This window comes from Anguilla anguilla, chromosome 11 (genome assembly GCF_013347855.1).
Source record: "Anguilla anguilla isolate fAngAng1 chromosome 11, fAngAng1.pri, whole genome shotgun sequence".
Classification (NCBI taxonomy): Eukaryota; Metazoa; Chordata; class Actinopteri; order Anguilliformes; family Anguillidae; genus Anguilla; species Anguilla anguilla.
Genome location: NC_049211.1, coordinates 3,139,548 through 3,160,775, shown reverse-complemented (window position 1 = coordinate 3,160,775; position 21,228 = coordinate 3,139,548). Strand labels below are relative to the sequence as shown.

At 45.3% G+C, this 21,228-nt stretch overlaps 2 protein-coding genes across 2 annotated transcripts; both read left to right on the top strand.

Annotated features, from left to right (window-relative positions):
• The first annotated feature begins 337 nt into the window (after positions 1 to 337).
• Positions 338 to 9,954, top strand: LOC118207735 (acidic mammalian chitinase-like). The gene is made up of 12 exons (XM_035381686.1): positions 338 to 1,005; positions 1,349 to 1,441; positions 1,891 to 1,920; positions 2,482 to 2,686; positions 3,402 to 3,458; positions 4,212 to 4,377; positions 5,021 to 5,145; positions 5,587 to 5,710; positions 7,534 to 7,716; positions 8,294 to 8,410; positions 8,801 to 8,933; positions 9,665 to 9,954. Exons 2-12 carry the CDS (start codon positions 1,417 to 1,419, stop codon positions 9,928 to 9,930), a joined length of 1,431 nt encoding a protein of 476 aa, XP_035237577.1. The 5' UTR covers positions 338 to 1,005; positions 1,349 to 1,416; the 3' UTR covers positions 9,931 to 9,954.
• A 3,614-nt stretch (positions 9,955 to 13,568) lies between these two features.
• On the top strand, positions 13,569 to 20,715 carry LOC118207734 (acidic mammalian chitinase-like). Its single transcript, XM_035381685.1, has 12 exons — positions 13,569 to 13,632; positions 14,188 to 14,255; positions 14,353 to 14,379; positions 14,746 to 14,950; positions 15,499 to 15,555; positions 16,268 to 16,433; positions 16,932 to 17,056; positions 17,932 to 18,055; positions 18,978 to 19,160; positions 19,474 to 19,590; positions 20,032 to 20,164; positions 20,450 to 20,715. The coding sequence occupies exons 2-12, from the start codon at positions 14,231 to 14,233 to the stop codon at positions 20,713 to 20,715; spliced, it is 1,428 nt and encodes a 475-aa protein (XP_035237576.1). The 5' UTR covers positions 13,569 to 13,632; positions 14,188 to 14,230.
• Positions 20,716 to 21,228: the final 513 nt, after the last annotated feature.

The window sequence follows — 21,228 nt, the reverse complement described above, 5'->3', positions numbered from 1 at the left end:
ATTTCAGAAGAATGAGTCTACTGGACTCATGGAATCGGCAGATACAATATGAAAATGAATACTGTATTATAAGAATGCATTTTAGGTTTCTAATAAAATTGATTAACTGATAATTCAACAAATATATAGTCAACATAAACATCTTGAGAGAGCTTGTGGCATGTTTTCATCTTATGGTTAATGATAAATTCAAATAACTGTGATATGAATAAAAATATGAATCAGGATCTATGTTTAGAATCTTATCCTTGCATTTTGAACTATCCTCCTTGGACTTGTTTATTGTCTGAGTGAAAGTCAAAGAAGTTTCACTTGCATAAATAATATAGTGACTAAAAGCAGTGAGTGGAATAGCGTGCTGTTGTCTCTTTGGTGTGGCATGTGACTTCTGTTCATAGCACATGAAGCGGATGAAAATCATCCCTATGTCCTCCAATATCCTCTCTTGTGACTCTTAAAGACAGCCAACCCCAAAAAGCATTCTGTACATTAGTCATATATGCCAGTATGTTATTCATAATGGTAGTGATTCCTCTATGAAGAACTAGACTTTCAGAGACGGCCCAGCTGGACCAGATGTAAGCAACTACACGTTGAATATAGAAGATCACGTTATTTATCAATTTATTAATCAATTAACCGATTCACCAATTCATTAATATGGGCCAATATTCAGGTAAGGTTTGCACAGGCTTGAACACATGAAGGGGTGAATTTTCTGCAGAATGACCCCATGCTGGAAGCTGCTGATAATCTGTCCTTCATTCCACAATCACAGCCCTACAGTCTGTTTACATAACGATAAAGATAAACGCATCATCACTGCCATTTTTACAGGCTAAAGTGAGCAATAATGAAAGCAGGTATCTGGAGTTTTCCCACCTGCCAGCAGGGGTATGACCTTTAAACCCGGCGTGACCTTTGAACCCCTTTTATCGTCGGTCTTTAAAGCGCTGGGCAGCGTGCCATCTCGAAGCATCTCCCCGCAGCCTTGGACAGAACAAGGTAAGCGCCGTGCCACGTCGTGTTTATTGCCGAAACCGAGCGGTGATTCTGTACGTCGTCCATAGTTTTATTACGAGGTTTTTATCAGGCTCGATAAACTTTTGCCGCAAATTAATGTCGGATGATCGAAACGGAGTAATAAATTTTGACCGTGTCTGCTTGGGCAACGCAATAAATAATATCTACAGCCGTTTTATTGGATTATTGGATTATATGTTGTACCTTCTTAAAATTCTAAATGGTAAATTAAGTTAAAACAATGACAGTGATTTATTATTATTATTATTATTATTATTATTATTATTATTAATATTAATATTAATATTATTATTATTATTTTCAGAGGGATCGTTACGTTACCCCTGACTCCCTGCATCCCAGAAAACAAGGCCGAGGTCCTCCACAGATACCATGGCTAGGCTTGCATTGATCACAGGTAAAGCCGTCAAATACCTGTGCTGTCCTATTTCTGCCAACAGGAACAGACATGGTTTTAAAAAATAAAAATTAAAAAACCATGGAAAGCTCTGTAGTCCCTAAATCTCCAATCTGACACCAAGTGTTTTCAAAATTTATAACATTTCAGAGTATTTTCACAAACTCCAATTATTTCACTCATTATGCAAATGTAGGCATCTTATTTATCATTTCTGAGACAGTTGAGAAGTGAGAGCATGTGCTGAAAGTTGGTTACTGACTGGTTACTTATAAACAGAAGATGGTATGAGTATGAATAGTATGTGGAGGTGTAGCACGTAATTTTAGCACACTGAGCAAGTGGATGAGTAGTTTGCATAATGTAACGCATCTCCTCAGAGGACAGTTTTTAAAAAGCCTTTATTCCCGTGCGTGAATCTAAGGGATCCTCTTTGTGTTTTCTTTCAGGCTTGGGCCTGGTGATGTGTCTCAGTGCTGGTGAGCTTTCTGTCTCTGCACCACATACAGATCATGAGTTTCGTTTAAGTCCAAATCGGCAAAGAGAGCCTGTTACTGCAAATGCATCCGCAAATACCAGAAATCTAACCACTGCTGTGCTTTGTCCTTAGCTTTGAGAAATTAATTTCATCTTTTTTAAACTGATGCTATTTACTGCTGAATTTGTGGTGTAAAATGAAACATAAATATATAAATTAAATATAATTAAATTTACAAGTTTATTTACATATGTATACATATGTGAGTATATGTTGCATTTTTTTCTTCACTATGAGCTTTTATATATATGTGCATATACGTGTGAGAGACACTTGTTTATATTTATAACTCAAAGTGAAGGGGAAAAACATTAATTCTCCAATTAATTTAGTAAATTATCCATCCTGGAAAATGGCATGTGCTAAGTAACAGAAATTTAACTAAAAAAAACATAATCGTTAAGAATCAAATGAAATACTGCACAATAAGTAGACCTGTATGAATACGAGTTGCTGTGGCTCTGGTCAGGTATATTCACACGTTTCGGACTCTGTTCTGTAGTGTCCTCCACCAAGATGGCGTGCTACTTCACCAACTGGTCCCAGTACAGGCCCGGGACGGGGCGATACCTGCCGGCCAACGTGGACCCGCACCTGTGCACCCACCTGATCTACGCCTTCTCCATCATCAACTACGCCAACGAGCTGGTCACCTACGAGTGGAACGACGAGGCACTCTACAAGTCCTTCAACGGCCTGAAAGAGCGGTTCGTTCTGAGCCCGTTTAAAAACTGTGACAGGAGAGCGAGGCTCCATGACCCGCGAATCGGACTGAGCCTTCTTGCGTTACCGGTGATTTTGACCAATCGTACTGCCTCTTGCTCCAGAGCACAGTATTTCGATTGGTTTGTGCTAGCCAGTGATTGGTAGGCAGCATGTCATGGCTCTGATCGTTTCAGCATTTGTGAAGCTGCTATTTGAAAAACAAATAGACCATGTTTTATATTCCGATTGTGATGCTGTAAACGTATACAAAGCTACAAGTAGCCTATGACTTCGCTAAACATAAACCGCTAAATATAAAAATAAAACGATATCTCTTTTGCTTGTGCGAGCCTAATCCATTGTTCTATCATCAGCCAATCTGATTTTACTCTATATAGTGCCTTTTAATTAATTCTTTACCACAAAGAATGTTGCGTGGATTGAAGTAAAGCGACCAAGCGTTGTGGCAGTATATCTCTTGAGTATAATATTATTTTTTGAGCCCAGGTAGTTATTCTTGGTGCTTACTAGTCAGAGATCTATAATACTTTTTGAGGCCATTGATGTAATTCTAAGCGTGTCGATTGGTTGTTTATGCACATACATCCACCCATGATGCGCATCATATCACAGCCTGAGATATATATGTTTGCATGGAGCACACACAGTACAGTTACGTGAGCGTTTTTTTTTTTCCTGTCCTTTCATCCGATACAGAAACCCTCGGCTGCAGACGCTCCTGGCAGTTGGAGGATGGAACTTTGGAACAAGCCAGTGAGTTCTATCATTCCGTGCCGTCATAAAATGCTGATCACAACCAAACATGGAAATGCAGGGGTTATAATATACATACAGGACTCCAGAACTGGTAATAATACTACTACCTCATAATAATACAGGGAACTAAAGGATCCCAGGGATTTAAGGAGGACTCTTGTGTACTCATTCCTGTCAATGTTGTGGTAGTTGCAGCCAGTTGCATAATTTCAATTTTGAAGGGGGGTGGGGGGGTTCACGAGTGTGGGTGGGGGGGTGAATAGGGGTTTGCCGGGCCTCCCCCAGGAAAGTTTTGCTATTAAGGAAGTAGATTCTTCATTTCAGTAGCCTCTGAGAGGTGAGATAACTAGATTAGATAAAAATAACAGATAAAATAAGATACAGGCTTCTGTATATCTTAAACCTGCCACATGTTTGTTAAGCTAAACTTTCACCTTTTTTTCCTTATATGTCCCCCCTGTACATTACGCCTATGGTTGCAGCTATTTTCAACGCTGTAAATTCTGAATAGCTTCATGTCTTATTTAAACTGATGTTTAATGCAATGACATCAGAATTTAGACATGCTTCCATTATTTGTTTTTTTTTGTCAGCCACTGCGCTGTAGCTGGGAGTGGGTCTTAATTTAAGGTCTTATATAGTTGGGTGAGGAGTATGAACCTCAGCCATTGGGTGGGCTTCTGTAGAGAGTCTTGAAGCAAACAGTTTTGGAGAAACGCCTCATCTGATTACCTCACCCCCGCCCCCCAGGTTCACCATCATGGTGTCCTCAGCAGCCAACAGGCAGACGTTCATCCAGTCCTCCATCAAGTTCCTCCGGACGCACGGCTTCGACGGGCTGGACCTGGACTGGGAGTACCCCGGAGCTCGAGGGAGCCCCCCAGAGGACAAGCAGAGGTTCACAGTGCTGTGCAAGGTGAGGAAGACTGCGGAGGGCCTTCGTCACGCCTGCTCCCCGGCTCAGTGGGGCCAGTAACATTGGACCCAATCCACCTGATCCCAGATCAGTGTCCAGGGGTTGGGGCTGGGATTTGAATGGGCGTAAACTGACCCTAGAGCAGGAGTCTTGAAACTACTTCAGAGTTGGGCCTTCGTCAGGTCTGAGCCTTCTCCAACTCTTTGGCTCAGTGGGCCACAGAACAGTCGGCCCCAGAGCAACTGATCCTAGATCAGGGTGCAGCTTTTCTAAAAAAAGGTTGTGGTTGGGATTTGAGTTGAATGGTAAATGGACTGCATTTATATATTGCTTTACAACTGATGCCTCTCATTCACACACACACTCACACACCAATAGTGAAAGGCTGCCATGCAAGTTACCAATCAGCTCGTTGGGGTTAGGTGTCTTGCTCAGGGACACTTCGACACACCCAGGGCGGGGGGATTGAACCGGCAACCCTCCGACTGCCAGACAACCGCTCTCCTGAGCTATGAGGGAGCTGGTTCTTGAGACCAGCTCACCAGCATTTCAGAGACACCAGTGTCTGTGTGTCACAGATCCTTCACTGGGGCGTATTTATATTTATTTGTTAAACTGTGCTTTTCCCGTCCCCGGGCTGCAGGAGCTGACGGAGGCGTTTGAGGTGGAGGGGCGCGAGTCGGGCCGTCCCAGGCTGCTCCTCTCGGCAGCGGTGGCCGCCGGCAAGGGGAACATCGACGGCGGCTACGAAATTGCCGAAGTCTCTCAGTGAGTCTCAAACGCGGCGCGCCTTCTGCGGGACACAGCTCAGTCTGAGGGCTCCTGGGTGGCTCATCCCGTTAAAGCACTGTTCCAAGTGCATGGACGGGCTCCACAGTGTGGTATTGGATCCAGAGCATGCCAGTGCTACTGCGGCCGGCAGCCCCAAATGACTATAGCTTGGCCAAGTGTCTAGCGTCCCATTTTGGGAGCGCCTCTGCTGGGGGGCCACACCAGGGACTCCTGTTGCTCAATTTGGGAACTCATGGTTAGCTACATGTAAAGTGTCTTCCCCCACCGCAGACTGGAAATAAGGCCCAGCTTGGGGGGGGGGGGGGGGTTAAAAAGTTAATCTCAGAAGAACAGTTAATAAATAAACAGTAACTGTGTTTGTGACAGTTGATGATGTCACGTGTGATGTGGGTTTCAAACAACCGCGTTTCCCATCAGACACCTGGACTTCATCAACGTGATGACCTACGACTTCCACGGCGCCTGGGACAGCTTCACCGGACACAACAGCCCCCTGTACGGGAGCGCCACGGACGAGGGCGAGCACGTGTACTTCAACACGGTGAGTGAGGACCTACCCCTCCTCCCCCCCCCCCCCCCCCCCCCAAAAAAAAAAAAATTCTAAAGTCAATCCAGTTATGAAGTCAGTCCAGTTTTCTTCTATCTTTGGAGCCTCCGGTGAAACAAATATCTGACTTACAATCAAGGAACTTCCTGCATTTCTTTGTCGACAGCCTGACTCACTATGAGGGTGAGGTAATTTAACACTGCAGCCTAGTTTGGCCATGTGTGAAACAGGATTCCCACGTGTGAAACCTGCAACCCGTGATTATGTTATTGTTCACACACAGCTTTTACACATACGCGGTATATGAAGGATTGCCGTTAAACATGTACTGATTCCAGCACGGCCTTCAGCTTGGAGGTGTAATTCTGGCTGCTCTGTGTTCATGACGTTGCCTGTGTTGTAATCCATATGATTAGTGCCACGTATCCCTGTAAGATGAAAGAGAACATCGCCTATGCTTGGTGGAAAAACTGCACGGAAACCACTCTACACACGTGGAAAATAAGGCGCACAATTTTTTTGCTATAACTACTTGCGATTTTCAGTGATGCATTTCGACCAATCCATCCTCAGTATTTTGCCAGTGCCACCCTACAGTAAACAGAAGGCATTTCCATTTCATCTTAGCTCTTATTATTCAAAATATACCTTTTTATTATACCTTATGCCTTCTGGAAAAGTAACCCAAGACTGCACCATTTTGACGATGTTGTTCCTGTGAAAAGCATTTAATGCGCCATGCAGGCCTTGTAAGTTTTTTTTTTTTGTGCTCTTTTATCGTGACATTAGAAAAGAGAAACCGGGAAAGAGAATTGTGAAATTGACAAAATTGTGTAAATTATGAAACTTTTTATTACTGATGCAACTGAATTACGGGAGCATTTCACACTCTTTTCTTCCTCTCACGGGCCGAAGCCTGTTTGCCAAAATTCAGTCCGTTCTGCTCTCTGTGAAGCTCTCCCGATGTTCATCAAGTGAACTTTCACACAGTTCGTTCTTTCCCTTTATTATTGTATATGTAGGCAGGATAGTAAACTCTGTACACAATAAGAGAGACAAGAGTTGAAGAGAAAAAACTTTAAAAAAAACAAAACAACCAACCCAATTTCGACACGATGAATGCAACCGAACCTATCGGTGTACGATCAAGGCAGGATCCAGATCCGGAAATCTGGGAGCTCCTGAACTTAAACTACACTATTGAGCAAGCAATGTTGTTAGACAAGGATGAGGAAAAACCCCTGACTTCTTGTCAGATGAGCAGATTAAGTCGAAATGAGTTCGTCATTCTTGGCTGTCCTGTCAACGTCCGGTAGACATCCACATTGGACGATGTATCTGCCAATCTTCACCAAGATCACTAAAATATTGTTAAGTGTCAAACAGTGTCCTGTAACTCAGCCTAAATCATACATAAGCTTTTAATGTCTTTTCATTTATTCTCTGTGGACACATTTTATAGATTAGCTATTTTAATTGTATTTTAATTAATTTTTTTTTTCCTTTCTCACTATCTACATCTTAAAACTGCATTATTATTGATATATCGCCTCAACTTTTCATCTTCTTTATTTTTGATGTTTTGCTGATTGTCTGTAAAAGCACCTTGTGCTTTTTGCGTGAATGGTGCTATATAAATAAATTAATTAAATAAATAGCGGAGCAAACATGCACACAAGCAATGCTTCGAAATGAATGAAGGAATAAATAACCCCTTAACATTGTATTTCGCTCTCTCGCTCTCTCTCTCTCTCCCCCTCTCTCCCTCTCTTTATTCATCCCTCTCTCCCTCTCCCTCTCCTCTCGCCCCCGGGCAGGACTTTGCCATGCGGTACTGGCGGGACCAGGGCACGCCAGCGGAGAAGCTGCTGATGGGCTTTGCCACGTACGGCCGCACCTTCCGCCTGACGTCCGCCGATCACGTGGTGGGGGCCCCGGCCAGCGGCGCGGCCCCCGCCGGGCCCTACACCCGGGAGGCCGGCTTCTGGTCCTACTACGAGGTGAGGAGGGGGCCTCCACCCAGCGGAAGCCCCCCCAACCCCCCCCACCCCAATTATAACCCACCCCCTGCCTCCTCCCCATATCAGAACCCCCCAGTTTCAAACCCCCCCCCCCCGCCCCCTCACTTTCATTAGAACCCCCCCGTCCCAGTCAGAACCCCCCCTTCGAATTAGAATCCCCCCTGACCCCCGCCCCCCATCAGACCCCCCCTCCCATTAGAACCTCCCCCTATCAGAACAGCCCCCCTCCCCTCCCCTCCCTCCCAGGGGCATCTGAAACACACACAATGCTGTTCAAGTATACATTTACTCCTAAATGTAGATACAAAAGTACATTTATTTTTAAAGCTTGCTTTGAAGATTCACCTGCGAATACATCCGCATCTTTTTGGAATAACCGTGCTAAACTACACATTTCCCCTCAACAAACACCCTGAATAACCCCCCCCCCCCCCCCCCCACAAATAACAATCATAACTGCTTTTCCCCACACAAGTGGTGTTCACACCGTAACTTTCCAGATTTACGATTCCAGAAGAATTAAATGTAGTTTTTCTGTTCTGTTATTATTTCTCAGATCTGTAATTTCCTCCGCGGAGCTACAGTGCAGTGGCTGACGGATCAGAAGGTTCCCTACGCCACGAAAGGAAACGAATGGGTGGGCTTCGACAGCAAAGAGAGCTACGAGATTAAGGTACTGCATACTTTCATATGCTTTCCTTTACAGGGGCTAAAAAAAAACTTTCCAATCCAGACAATACAATAAATGTAATGACTGCAAGTTTAAACACGCAACAGAAAACTGCTCCAGTACACTCTTCCCTTTCCAGTGACCAATAGGAACACGTCTCCAGTGACCAATAGCAGTCATTTTCCAGTAAAACATTTGCATATTTTGTGTCAGTGATTTCAAGTTGAGATTTGACAGCCACTGTCCAGTGTCCACAGTCCACAGCACATGACCTTGTAGCTGGTTAAAATTTAATTTAATAAAATGGAACCGATTACATAAATCAATAAGGAGTTGCTATGGAGACACACACATGCAGTAATGGGAGTGTATATGTTATCGTGTTTCCTCTAGGTTCGTTACCTGAAGGACAATAAGTTTGGCGGGGCCTTCGTTTGGGCACTGGACCTGGACGACTTCTCTGGACAGTACTGCGGTGGAGAACGTTATCCTCTGATGAACTACCTGCGTACCCTGCTCAATACAGGTAAGCTCCAGCCTACATTACCTCTCAATATAGGTAAACTCCAGCCTACATTACCTCTCAATATAGGTAAACTCCAGCCTATGTTACCTCTCAGTATAGGTAAACTCCAGCCTACATTACCTCTCAATATAGGTAAACTACAGCCTCCATTACCTCTCAGTATAGGTAAACTCCAGCTTACATTACCTCTCAGTATAGGTAAACTCCAGCTTACATTACCTCTCAGTATAGGTAAACTACAGCCCCCATTACCTCTCAATATAGGTAAACTCCAGCCTACATTACCTCTCAGTATAGGTAAACTCCACCCTAATGATCTTTACACCAATTTATCCTGCTCAATATAGATACATTTCACCCTACATTATCTCTACACTGACCTGCCCTCTCAGTATAGGTAAACCCTAGCTGTGTTTCGGTTAGAGGGGTAACAGTCCAGATGCTCTGAGGTAGGGGTCTTCAATCTAATCCAGAAAGGGCCGGTGTGGGTGCAGGCTTTTGTTCCAACCAAGCAGTAAAACACACCTGATTCTACTGATCAACCGCTGGAGTCTTTGCTAAGGACCCTTGATTAGTAGAATCGGACGTGTAGCTGCTTGGTTGTGGAAGCCTGCACCCTCCTCGGCCCTTTCAGAGTAAGATGGAGGACCCCTGCTTTGAGGGGGTTCGGGCGGGTTGATGGTGAGGGTGTGGAACCCGGGCGTGAATCTTACAAATTTTCTTGTCGACAGATTTGCCCCCCCTGCCCCCTACGATCAAGCCAACTGGGGAGGCTGCGACAACCACCACCACCGCCGCCGCCCCCACCACCACCACCACGACCAGCCCTCCCAACATGCCCGGAGAAGGGTTCTGTGCCAACCAGCACGATGGCCTGTATGCCGCCGAGCATGATCCCAACGCCTTCTACCAGTGCTTCAACGGCCACACCTACGTGCAGAAGTGCAACACCGACCTCATCTTCAACGACAGCTGCAAGTGCTGTGACTGGAAATAACTACCCCCCCCCCCCCCCCCCCGACAGCCCCCCACCGCAAAAACACAAAAACAAAAAACAACTGGCCTCATTTTCAACAACGACTGCAAGTGCTATGATTGGAAGTAACTGCCCCCGACACCCCCCCCCCCCCACCGCAAAAAACTAACAAAAAAAAAAAAAACTAACAAATGTACCAAAAAAGAAATAACAAAGCTACTCTCTGGTAATCCCCACGGGGATTCACAAGTATTGCCTGCCTGAGGTATCACCAGTCACCATCCGGATTGTTCTACTGGTTGTTACAAATGTACTCTGTGATTGGTGGACCTCTTCTGTTTTCTACCAGTGAGGTGACATCACTATTGACTACTTAAAAAAGGGAGTCAATAGTGATGTACTAACCATAAGGGGTCACTATAGCAAGCGACTCCAGGCCGGATCTGGGTCGATTCTGGTCCAAAGTCGGCACTGTCGGGCCAGAATCAGGCACAGGTCCAGCACAGAGTTGGTTTGCCATCTGTGCTCCACCTATAATACCTCAGTGAAAAGAAGAAACGAGAGGAGAAGAAAGGAGGAAGAGGATTAGAAGTAAAACTAAAGAAGGAAGTTAAGCTATGTGAAATGGAAAACTAAAGAACATAAGAACATTTCCTTCTGTATTTCTGTCATGCACGGAGAAAGGAAATGTTTTTGATTTTTTCTAGATTGTCTAGGGTGTATCCATCTTCTGTGTTTGTACCTGTTTGTTTGTTCTTGAATCGGATTTACTGGTTCAAAGGCCCAAGATGTAAATAACATAAACATAAATGAATAAATTAATTCATAAATAAAAAAGTATGGACAATTTGGGTTATACTGTACGTTTTAGAAAAATGATTCATTATGAACGATTATGCATATGAAAACGAACACAAACACACACATACACACACACACACACAGATACTTGATAAATTCAGCCGCTTTTGTGTCATAGATACTTTTAGGGAATGATCGACTCTTAGCACATTATTGTTAGGTTTTCAGACTTTTACATTTAAAAAAAAAAAAAAGGTCCATCATCTTTAAGGACACTCCAGTTCAGGGGTGCAGGAAGATGTTTTGAGGGGGTGCAGCTGACGGAAATGCTAAATCGTGTCATCCCTATTTAAATATTAGTTGCTTTAACAGTATTTGTAGAACTAACACGGAGGGGCTATATATATTACACAACACTTTAGCTGTCATTGACAAATGTGGTTTGTGATGATGTAAGTATTGATTTTTTTAACCGCACTGTACATAATTTCAACATCCTTTTGATGATTATAGACATCTGATGTAGTTTCATGAACTAGTCTAGACAAGCTAGACAAGCTTCTGTAATACCCCACGCCGAGTTCATGACTTTCTTTTTTCCTGGTCGCATATAAAAGTCTTATTGTAATTTTTCAACAATGAATCACAAGCATGAGGATGCTGAATCTCTGTTAAAGCGACCCCCCCCCCCTCCCCAACATTGCCTTGAAATTTTATTGTCAGGGAAATGTCTAGTTAGTAGCATGAAAAGCAGTTTCTTCCATGACGATACATGGCTTGATCCTAAGTAAGGTATGTAAACAAGGGCATAGTTTAATTTTGAGAAGGGAGGGGTGGGGGGTGGGGGGGGGGACAAAAGGAGTACAATTACAGCGTCCAATATTTGTAGGGGGGTCCGGGGCCATTACCCCGTGAAAAAGAAAAAAATAATTAAACTCTGTAACACTAAACAAATGTCTCATTTGGTACGGTCACGCCGATTTTGATCCGGGCTGCGGTTTTTCTGGAAAAAAAGCACTATAACGTTTACATTTCTCAACCGATTTCAATGAGTCGTTTTTATATTCAAGGGTTTATGATCTATGTGGAGAAAAAAAAAAAAAGGTTTTATCTCCAGTTACTTAGAATCTCGATATTTAGGGTATAATCGCTGGTAGACGCTCAAGAGAGGAGTGTGTATCAACGTTAGGTTTACATGAACTGAATTACTTACGTGGTGGAAAATAATTAATTGTCATAAGGAATTGCAGTTAATTTTAACCTGGCAAGCTGGCTAGAAAGTAATAAATGCATTATAACATTTAGATGCTGATTCTGAAACGTTTTTCATTAGAACATGCTTGTTTTTTTTCCACTGCTTTCTAGATAACTTGAGTAGGATCGAATAACCTTGATTGCAAGGCTAACTTTGCTTGTTAGCTACCTACCAATGTTTTCTTGCAAGTCGTGTTTTGATTTTGAACGAATTAAACTGAACATAACCACAATAATTTTAACCTGGCAAGCTGTACAGTATCTCATAAAGCTCAAACATATTTAGTCTTCACAGCATTTTTTGTTCTTTATTTTATCAAGGAAGTGTTATAATGCTTTATTTCATTCATGGAATTGGGAAAGTTAGGTTTTGTCTCTGACCTTTTATTATTTTTTTTTAGTAATGTGAAACTTTCCAGGAAAAACTACTGAATATAAATCACATTCTTCCCCTCTACCTGTATTGCAGCGTGATGAACTTGATAGTTCATTGTATACGTGACAGAAGGGGGTGATGGGGGGGTGGGGGATGGTGGGTGGGGGGGGGGTGCCAGCAGTAATTTCATCAGCTGAACGGGTTGATGTGCATCCAAAACCACAACCGTGTATGCTTGTGACCGTGACCTGTGACTTCAAAGCATTGGCTGTAACCGGTGCTGTCCATGGTTATGACATCGAAAGGCAACATTTGTACTGAAAAACGTCTTCCCCATTCCACCCCAGAACTGCCATTAATACCCGGTCCGTGAAATGGCAAGCGATGTACTCTGCCTTTTTATCCTGAGCTTTCAGGTCAGGTGTAAAAACAGGCCTTTATAAAGGTGAAAATGACACAGGTTACTGTTCAAAATAAAGGAGAGGTGTCCCTCTAAAGTTGGCAAAAACAACCTGGTCACACTCCAGATTTACATTTAGTCAGCTGATTCACCCGCTTTGCCAGCGGACTCAATCAATCAGATTTTTCCGTGCCAACATCACCCCAGCTGCCTCTTCCCACGAAAAATCAGCTGGCTCAGCGGTCTTAAGTCACCAAAGTGCCTACCAAGCATGCCGTGACCAAGTCACTTCCTCCAGGCATGGTAGATCTCCAAAAAAAGGACCCAGCTGTAAGTGTGCTGGGCTGGTTAACTGCTTGTTATACACCCTGTGTGGAAGCCCCCTACGTTCAATAGACTTAATATGCTTCATTTACTCATCCCTTTCCACTTAAATTCTTTTGTTGGCAGTTACCTGTAGTAACTTCCATCAGATATCAAACCCTTTTTTTTTTTTTTGCCGGATCAAAGGTCAATTTCGGGTGTCCTTCGCTCGGTATTAAAAGAACACTCTGCTCCCTGGCAACAGCCCCCCTGGAGGATTTCCAAAATAAGAGTTTAATGATCCTGCCCCCCCCCCCCCCCCGTCTTTCTCCCCTGGTTGGCTCGTTTGCCCCCTGGGTGAAGCATTCTGTCAAAGATCATGCGTCCTCAATCAAGATCTACCACAATAACTCTGATGTTTTGCTCTTATCTTATCAATGCATAATAGCGTTTATTAGGCCACAGGTTTTTTTTTTTTTTTCTTTCTCCCCCCACCCCACCAGCCATGTCCGTGTTGACCCAGAGTGCAGCGCTATATAAGGCAGAACAGAGCCATCGTCCGTGGTCTCAGAAAACCGAAGGACCCAGGGTAAGAGGATGACCACGTTGTGGGTTTTTTTTTCCCCCCCCGATTTTCGGGCGAGGTTTTTGAACACACTCCTGCTCCGATGTCTTCCACTGATAATCCGTTTGCGGATTAGGATCAGACGGGTGGGAAGGACTGGAACGCTCACGAGAGTGTTCTAGAACCATGGGCATTCTTTCGTTTGATCAAAGAAAGAAAGAAAGAAAGAAAGAAAGAAACAAACAAACAAACAAACAAACAAACAAAAAAAAAACTTTGTAACTCTAGGATGAAATGAAAGTCTCTAATGTAAACGTTGCAAAAGCCAGTTGGCCTTTGCACGTTTGTTCTGTGCACCCTCTGTGTTCAGTGGGATCGGATCCTGTTTTTTTTTTTTTTTTTTTGTCAGTCCGTTAACCACTTGAGCATGTGCGTTTGTTTGGTTTTCTTTTTTTGTTTTTTTTAATTTTTTTTTGCTTTAGCCAGCCATTGGGGAAGAGGGACAGTGTAGGAGGCGGCCAGGGGCCGGAGCAGGAGGGCGAGTCAGGGCACTGAGAGTCTGTTTCCTCTTTCTGTCAGGTACAAAAGCAGGAGCGCGCGGCTGAGCAGTGGTGACCTCATCATGACCAAGCTTACTCTCCTCGCAGGTAGGGCTCCCGCAACAGCGCAGACAGAAAATGTGCGTCTTTATTGTGACATTTCCTTTTTCACTGACCTAATTATCTTTACTTTTTTTCCTTTCAGGCCTTTGCCTGGTGATGTGCCAGATGGGTGAGTTACAGTATATGATTTTTTTTTACTAATTTTTGCATTTTATTTATGTAAAATAAATAAAATGGGTGGCAGTGTTGTATAATGGGTAAGGAACTTGCATGGTCTTGTATGGTAAACTAGAAGTACACAGGTTCAATACCCGGGTTAGACACTGCTGTTGTACCCTTGAGCAAGGTACATAACCTGCATTGCTTCAGTATACATCCAGCTGTACAAATGGATGCAGTGTAAATGCTGGGTAAAAAGTTGTGTAAGTCACTGGGGATGAAAGCGTCCGTTAAATGCCTGTGATGTAATGTAAAAAGAAACAAGGTGACTGTTCCAGCGTCTCGTAAACTGACCAGGCGTGCCCTACCTGTCCAGGCACCGCCATGGACATGATCTGCTACTTCACCAACTGGTCCCAGTACCGACCCGGGACGGGGAAGTACATGCCGGCCAACGTGGACCCGTTCCTGTGCACCCACCTGATCTACGCCTTCTCCATCGTCAACTACGCCAACGAGCTGGTGACCTACGAGTGGAACGACGAGGCCCTCTACAAGGACTTCAACGCCCTGAAGACCAAGTATGTGAAGCGTGTCGGAAGCATTCCTTCATTTTTCTTTTTTTTTTTTTTTTTTTGAACTGTGGTTAATTTTTCATTGGAACCACCGGGGACATTTGAGGCATGACTTTACTAATATTGGAAAAATAGTGAGTGAGTGAGTGAGTGAGTGAGATGCTATGGCAATATTTACATATGTATTTCTTGCTAATAATGCAACCTGAATTTGAGAGAGAGAGAGAGAGAGAAAGAGAGAGAGAAAGAGAGAGAGAGAGTGTGTGTGTGTGTGTGTGCGTGCAAAGCCTCAGTAATATAAAAACAGGACTGAGATACACTTAACTAACTTTGGTGTAAGCCCTGATGGGGAATGTTTGTGCAAAAGCTTTTCACGTGCACACACACGCACTACAGCTTGCCTGTGAATCATAGCTGAGGCGGTATGATTGCTTCTTTGGCTACTTAATTATCTTCACATTCTCCTGTTTTACGCTGTCAGGCACACGGTGTGAACTACTGAAGTTTTGAAACCTTATCCTGCGGTCTTTTCCTTCCCCATTCCTTTCCTGCAGAAACCCCAGCCTAAAGACCCTTCTGGCCGTTGGCGGGTGGAACTTCGGTACAAGCCAGTGAGTTCTATCATTCCGTGCCATCATAAAACGCTGATCACAACCAAACATGGAAATGCAGGGGTTATAATATACATACAGGACTCCAGAACTGGTAATAATACTACTACCTTATAATAATACAGGGAACTAAAGGATCCCAGGGATTTAAGGAGAACTCTTGTGTACTCATTCCTGTCAATGTTGTGGTAGTTGCAGCCAGTTGCATAATTTCAATTTTGAAGGGGGAGGGGGTTCACGAGTGTGGGTGGGGGGGTGAATGGGGGTTTGCCGGTCCTCTCCCAGGAAAGTTTTGCTATTAAGGAAGTAGATTCTGCATTTCAGTAGCCTCTGAGAGGTGAGATGACTAGATTAGATAAAAATAACAGATAAAATAAGATACAGGCTACTGTACATCTTAAACCTGCCACATGTTTGTTAAGCTAAACTTTCACCTTTTCTTCCTTATATGTCCCTCCTGTACATTACGTCTATGGTTGCAGCTATTTTCAACACTGTAAATTCTGAATAGCTTCATGTCTTATTTAAACTGATGGTTAATGCAATGACATTAGAATTTAGACATGCTTCCATTATTTGCGCTGTAGCTGGGAGTGGGTCTTAATTTAAGGTCTTATATAGTTGGGTGAGGAGTATGAACCTCTTTAGGGAGTCTTGAAGCATAGAGTTTTGGAGAAACACCTCATCTGATTACCTCCCCCCCGCCCCCCAGGTTCACCATCATGGTGTCCTCAGCAGCCAACAGGCAGACGTTCATCCAGTCCTCCATCAAGTTCCTGCGGACGCACGGCTTCGACGGGCTGGACCTGGACTGGGAGTACCCCGGAGCTCGAGGGAGCCCCCCAGAGGACAAGCAGAGGTTCACGCTGCTGTGCAAGGTGAGGAAGACTGCGGAGGGCCTTCGTCACGCCTGCTCCCCGGCTCAGTGGGGCCAGTAACATTGGACCCAATCCACCTGATCCCAGATCAGTGTCCAGGCTTTTTTGTAAATGGTTGGGGCTGAGATTTTGATGGGCATAAACTGACACTAGAGCAGGGGTCTTGACACTAATTCAGAGTTGAGCAAACAAGGGCTGTATCAGTTTGTTTTTCACGCCAACCTCTGGCCTTAATTACTTAATCATGCCACCTAACATTTTAACTACATTTATTGATAAGCGCATCAATGACAGCCGAAGACTGTTCTTGTGTTTCACTGAGATCCAATCTACCTGAATGAACCTGTGTTGGGGCATACAGCCAATTAGCTCATTTAGCCAGGGTAACTGGTGGAAAGAAACACCTGAAAACACACCGGCACTCCAGGACTGAAATTGCCCAGCCCTGACTGATCTGTGTACTCTAACCCCCTCGTGTGGTCGTCCGTGGAATTGCAGGAGCTGTTAGCGGCCTATGAGGCGGAGGGAACGGCAACGGGGCGCCCGAGGCTGATGCTCACCGCCGCAGTGGCTGCTGGGAAGGCGACCATCGACGCCGGTTACGAAATCGCCGAGATCTCCAAGTGAGTCCGGACTTTTGGAAGGCTGTCATGCCAGCCCGTAAACCTTAGAGAGCATGTTGTGAAAATTCCAGAGAAATTAATATTTATCTATATTAAGTTCTGGTTATCTGCCGACAGATAACTTCTTTCCTGGAGCATTATTAGATATTACTGCACAAGGTGCAAGGTTCAAGTACTTCTAAGATTGCGACGCAGAATTACAAGATACCGAATTTTTTTAAAAGTCATTGTGCATGCTTCCTGGAAACGGACAGTTCACACTCAGGAGTGGTCGGAGTCAGGTGTCCCCTTTCAGGGGTTGGTTAGGGACACGGGTTGAGAGAAACTCAGGTGAGGCACTTCCTGGAATGGTGAGCTTGTAGCAGGTGTTGACAGAAGCCAACTCATCTCTTTCAGATGTTCTCCACATGGGGTCCTGTTGTAGTTGCCGAACACACTTTTTCCCTCTTGCAAGGTTAAGTCAGGGAATTTCAAGGCACTTCCCTGGAAGTCTTTTTTTCTAGGGATACTGACAAGTTCTGTTTGCATGTACAGCGTGGAAACAGAGTTGGTTTAAAACGTGATAACAAAGATGGTAATGCTCCTTCACGAGTGACAATATTACAATTCCAGGGTTCTTCAGAAAATACAAACATACTCTCACTTCTATTACTTAAATATTTATTTTGTATTCCAATATTTGATTAATTTAATTTTGTACATTGAGATGAAATAATCTTGTACATGTTTTGGTTTTAGTAGAGATTCAATCAAAGGTCATTAGTGAGTTAGAAACGGAGCATTTATGAGTACGGAACAAGGGGTACATTTTAAGACGTAGGAGTGAACTTTTTGAGGAACATTGAGGGGTTCTGAAGGCACTGAATCCGTCTCAGATACCTGGACTTCATCAACGTGATGACCTACGACTTCAACGGCGCCTGGCAGACCTTCACCGGGCACAACAGCCCCCTGTACCGCGGGGCCCAGGAGCAAGGAGAGCTCATCTACTTCAACACCGTAAGCAGCTCTGAACCGCCCTCACCGCTAACCGTGCGCTGCAGGTGCACTTACCGCTAACCATGCACTGCAGGTGCACTTACCGCTAACCATGCACTGCAGGTGCACTTACCGCTAACCGTGCACTGCTGGTGCACTTACCGCTAACCGTGCACTGCTGGTGCACTTACCGCTAACCGTGCACTGCAGGTGCACTTACCGCTAACCGTGCACTGCAGGTGCACTTACCGCTAACCATGCACTGCAGGTGCACTTACCGCTAACCATGCACTGCAGGTGCACTTACCGCTAGTCATTCACTGCAGGTGCACTTACCGCTAACCGTGCACTGCAGGTGCACTTACCGCTAACCATGCACTGCAGGTGCACTTACCGCTAGTCATTCACTACAGGTGCACTTACCGCTGGTCATACACTGCAGGCAATCTGCTGTGTATGATGCTCTGCTTTGACACTGCACTTGACAGGGTCATAATCAATATTTTTGCCCCTTCTTCCTTTCTCTCCCTCGCCATAACCCTCTCTCCTTTCTCCCCATCTGCCTCCCTGTCCCTCTCTTCCAAATTCCCCTTTCCTCTCCCCCACCCTCTCTCTCTCCCTCCCACATCCATCCCTTCTCCATCACTCTCTCACCCTCTCTACCTCACCTCCTTACCCCCTTTCCCTAACCCTCTCTCCCTCTCCATCACCCTCTTACCCTCTCTCCCTCTCTGTCCCTCCTTTCTTCTCCCCCTCACTCCTCTCCCTCCCTCCCTCCCACCCTCTCTCTCTCTCTCTCTCTCTCTCCCACATCCATCCCTTCTCCATCACTCTCTCACCCTCTCTACCTCACCTCCTTACCCCCTTTCTCTAACCCTTTCTCCCTCTCTGTCCCTCCTTTCTTCTCCCCTTCCCTCCCTCTCTCCCTCTCTCTCTCTCTCAGGACTACGCCATGACGTACTGGCGGGACCAGGGTGCGCCGGTGGAGAAGCTGAGGATGGGCTTCGCCACGTACGGCCGCACCTTCCGCTTGACGTCCCGGGACACCGGCGTGGGGGCGTCCTCGAGCGGCCCGGCGTCGGCCGGCACCTACACCCGGGAGGCCGGCTTCTGGTCCTACTACGAGGTGAGGATCCCGCCCGTCAGGATCCCCCCTGCCCCCTGACCAAATCAGGACCCCCCCCACCTTCCTCCCATTAAAGCCCCCCGAATCGTAACTGTGTTTCCAAAGCAGTTGGATACAATACAATGCTGCTATACATAAAAAGGACAATAGGACATAGAACAGGAGCACACGCCAACACAGATTTACGGAAACAACACACCAGCAGTATTGACCTCTTTCCCTCCCTCCCTCTCTCTCTCTCTTCATCCCGCTTTGTGTCTATCTCTCTCTCTCCGTCCTGCTCCCTGTCCATCTCTCCCTCTCTCTCTCTCAGATCTGCACCTTCCTCCAAGGAACCACCGTGCAGTGGATTCAGGACCAGAAGGTTCCGTACGCTGCCAAAGCCAACGAGTGGGTGGGCTTCGACACGCAGGAGAGCTACGAGACCAAGGTACCGCGCGGCCCGTTTCGTCAGGAGAACGTTCCGTTAAGAACATTCTGATCACATGCTTGCGATCTCACACCTTAAAGAGCTAAAAACCCATCTCTGAAAAGGCTAAAGGTCCTTTACCCTTTTGAAGAGTAGGTTTTCAGAACATTTCTCCCCCCCAAAGTCAGTGTTCTAGAACTCCATTGCTTTCACTTGTGTTCAAAGTCAGTGTTCTAGAACTCCATTGCTTTCACTTGTGTTCAAAGTCCGTGTTCTAGAACTCCGTTGCTTTTGTGTTCAAAGTCAGTGTTCTAGAGTTCTTGCTTTCAGCTGCCAGTAGTGATTGTGACATCAGCATTAGAATGTTCAGTTAAGGGCATTCTAATGACACACACGTGATCTCACTCCTTAAAGGGCTAAAGGCCTTGCTTCTTCTCCTCTCTCCCGTCCCTCTCACTGTAGGTGCGCTACCTGAAAGATAAGAAGTTTGGAGGGGCGTTTGTCTGGGCTCTGGACCTGGATGATTTCACCGGGCAGTTCTGCGGGCAGGGGACATACCCTCTCATGGGCCACCTGCACAAGCTGCTCAATATCGGTGAGATTTCACATTTTTAATGATTAACTGCTTTTCATTAGCTACATTCTGGCATAAAGCCCTAAAATCTACTAAATCTACTAAAGTGAGAGGAGTCAATTCACTTGAAAAGCATAACTTCATAAACTCGTTTTTCAGATCTCAGAGAAGAGTATTTTATTATATTTTATTTTATTTATTTGCAAGTTGTCTGTCCCAGAATTAGCCATCAAGCTAAATTTCATCCGTTGTACCTGGGCAGGTAAACAGTAAGAGACAGGAGAGTAACGTGCATCTTGTTTCTAGAACTGCCGCCACTGCCCCCCACCACCACCCTCCCCCCGGGAGCGACAACCACAACCAAGGCCACGCCTCCCACCACCACGACAACCACCACCACCTCGACGGCGCCCCCTGGCAGCGGCTTCTGCTCCGGCAGGCCCGACGGGTTGTACCCGGTCCAGACCAACCGCAACGCGTTCTACCAGTGCGCCCACGGCAGAACCTGGGTCCAGAACTGCAGCCCCGGCACCGTCTTCAGCGACCAATGCAAGTGCTGCACGTGGCCTTAGAACCGGAACCGGAACCGGACCCGGACCCGGAGCGGACCGGACCCGGACCATGGTCGCTGTCGATGCCTGAATGTCTATTACAGTAGAAAAAAAAAACCATCACTAAATACACATTAGGACAGCCAGCTCCTCAAGTCTCAGTTTCTGAATCATTATTTACATTGCAGGTGCTTAACGAGGTGCTTTAACGAGAGTAACGAGCCTAACTTTTTTTTTTTGCGTTTGCGCATTCAGTAGCGTCCATTCATATAATTGGATATATGCGGAGGGAATTCGGGTTGTGCAGCCTGCTCAGGCGTACAACAGCAGTGTCCTACCTACCAATCAAACCCGCAACATTCAGGTCACATGTTCAGTTCCCTAACCATTATATAACACTGCCCCCCTCCCCCCCACCCCCCTTACACCCTTGTGGTTAAAAAAAAATTTCATAAAGTAACATAAACATAGATTTTTTTTAATGCAGAAAGGAAACAAATGAAAATGAACTTTTTTCATGGTGGGTTAGCGCCA

Excerpts from the sequence above, each read along its gene's own strand:
- LOC118207735 (XM_035381686.1), top strand. The coding sequence starts at position 1,417 with ATGGCTAGGCTTGCATTGATCACAG. Across the intron at positions 3,459-4,211 it reads TGGAACTTTGGAACAAGCCA|GTTCACCATCATGGTGTCCT; the intron begins GTGAGTTCTATC and ends CCCGCCCCCCAG. Across the intron at positions 5,711-7,533 it reads AGCACGTGTACTTCAACACG|GACTTTGCCATGCGGTACTG; the intron begins GTGAGTGAGGAC and ends GCCCCCGGGCAG.
- LOC118207734 (XM_035381685.1), top strand. The coding sequence starts at position 14,231 with ATGACCAAGCTTACTCTCCTCGCAG. Across the intron at positions 14,380-14,745 it reads CCTGGTGATGTGCCAGATGG|GCACCGCCATGGACATGATC; the intron begins GTGAGTTACAGT and ends CTACCTGTCCAG. Across the intron at positions 20,165-20,449 it reads GCACAAGCTGCTCAATATCG|AACTGCCGCCACTGCCCCCC; the intron begins GTGAGATTTCAC and ends TCTTGTTTCTAG.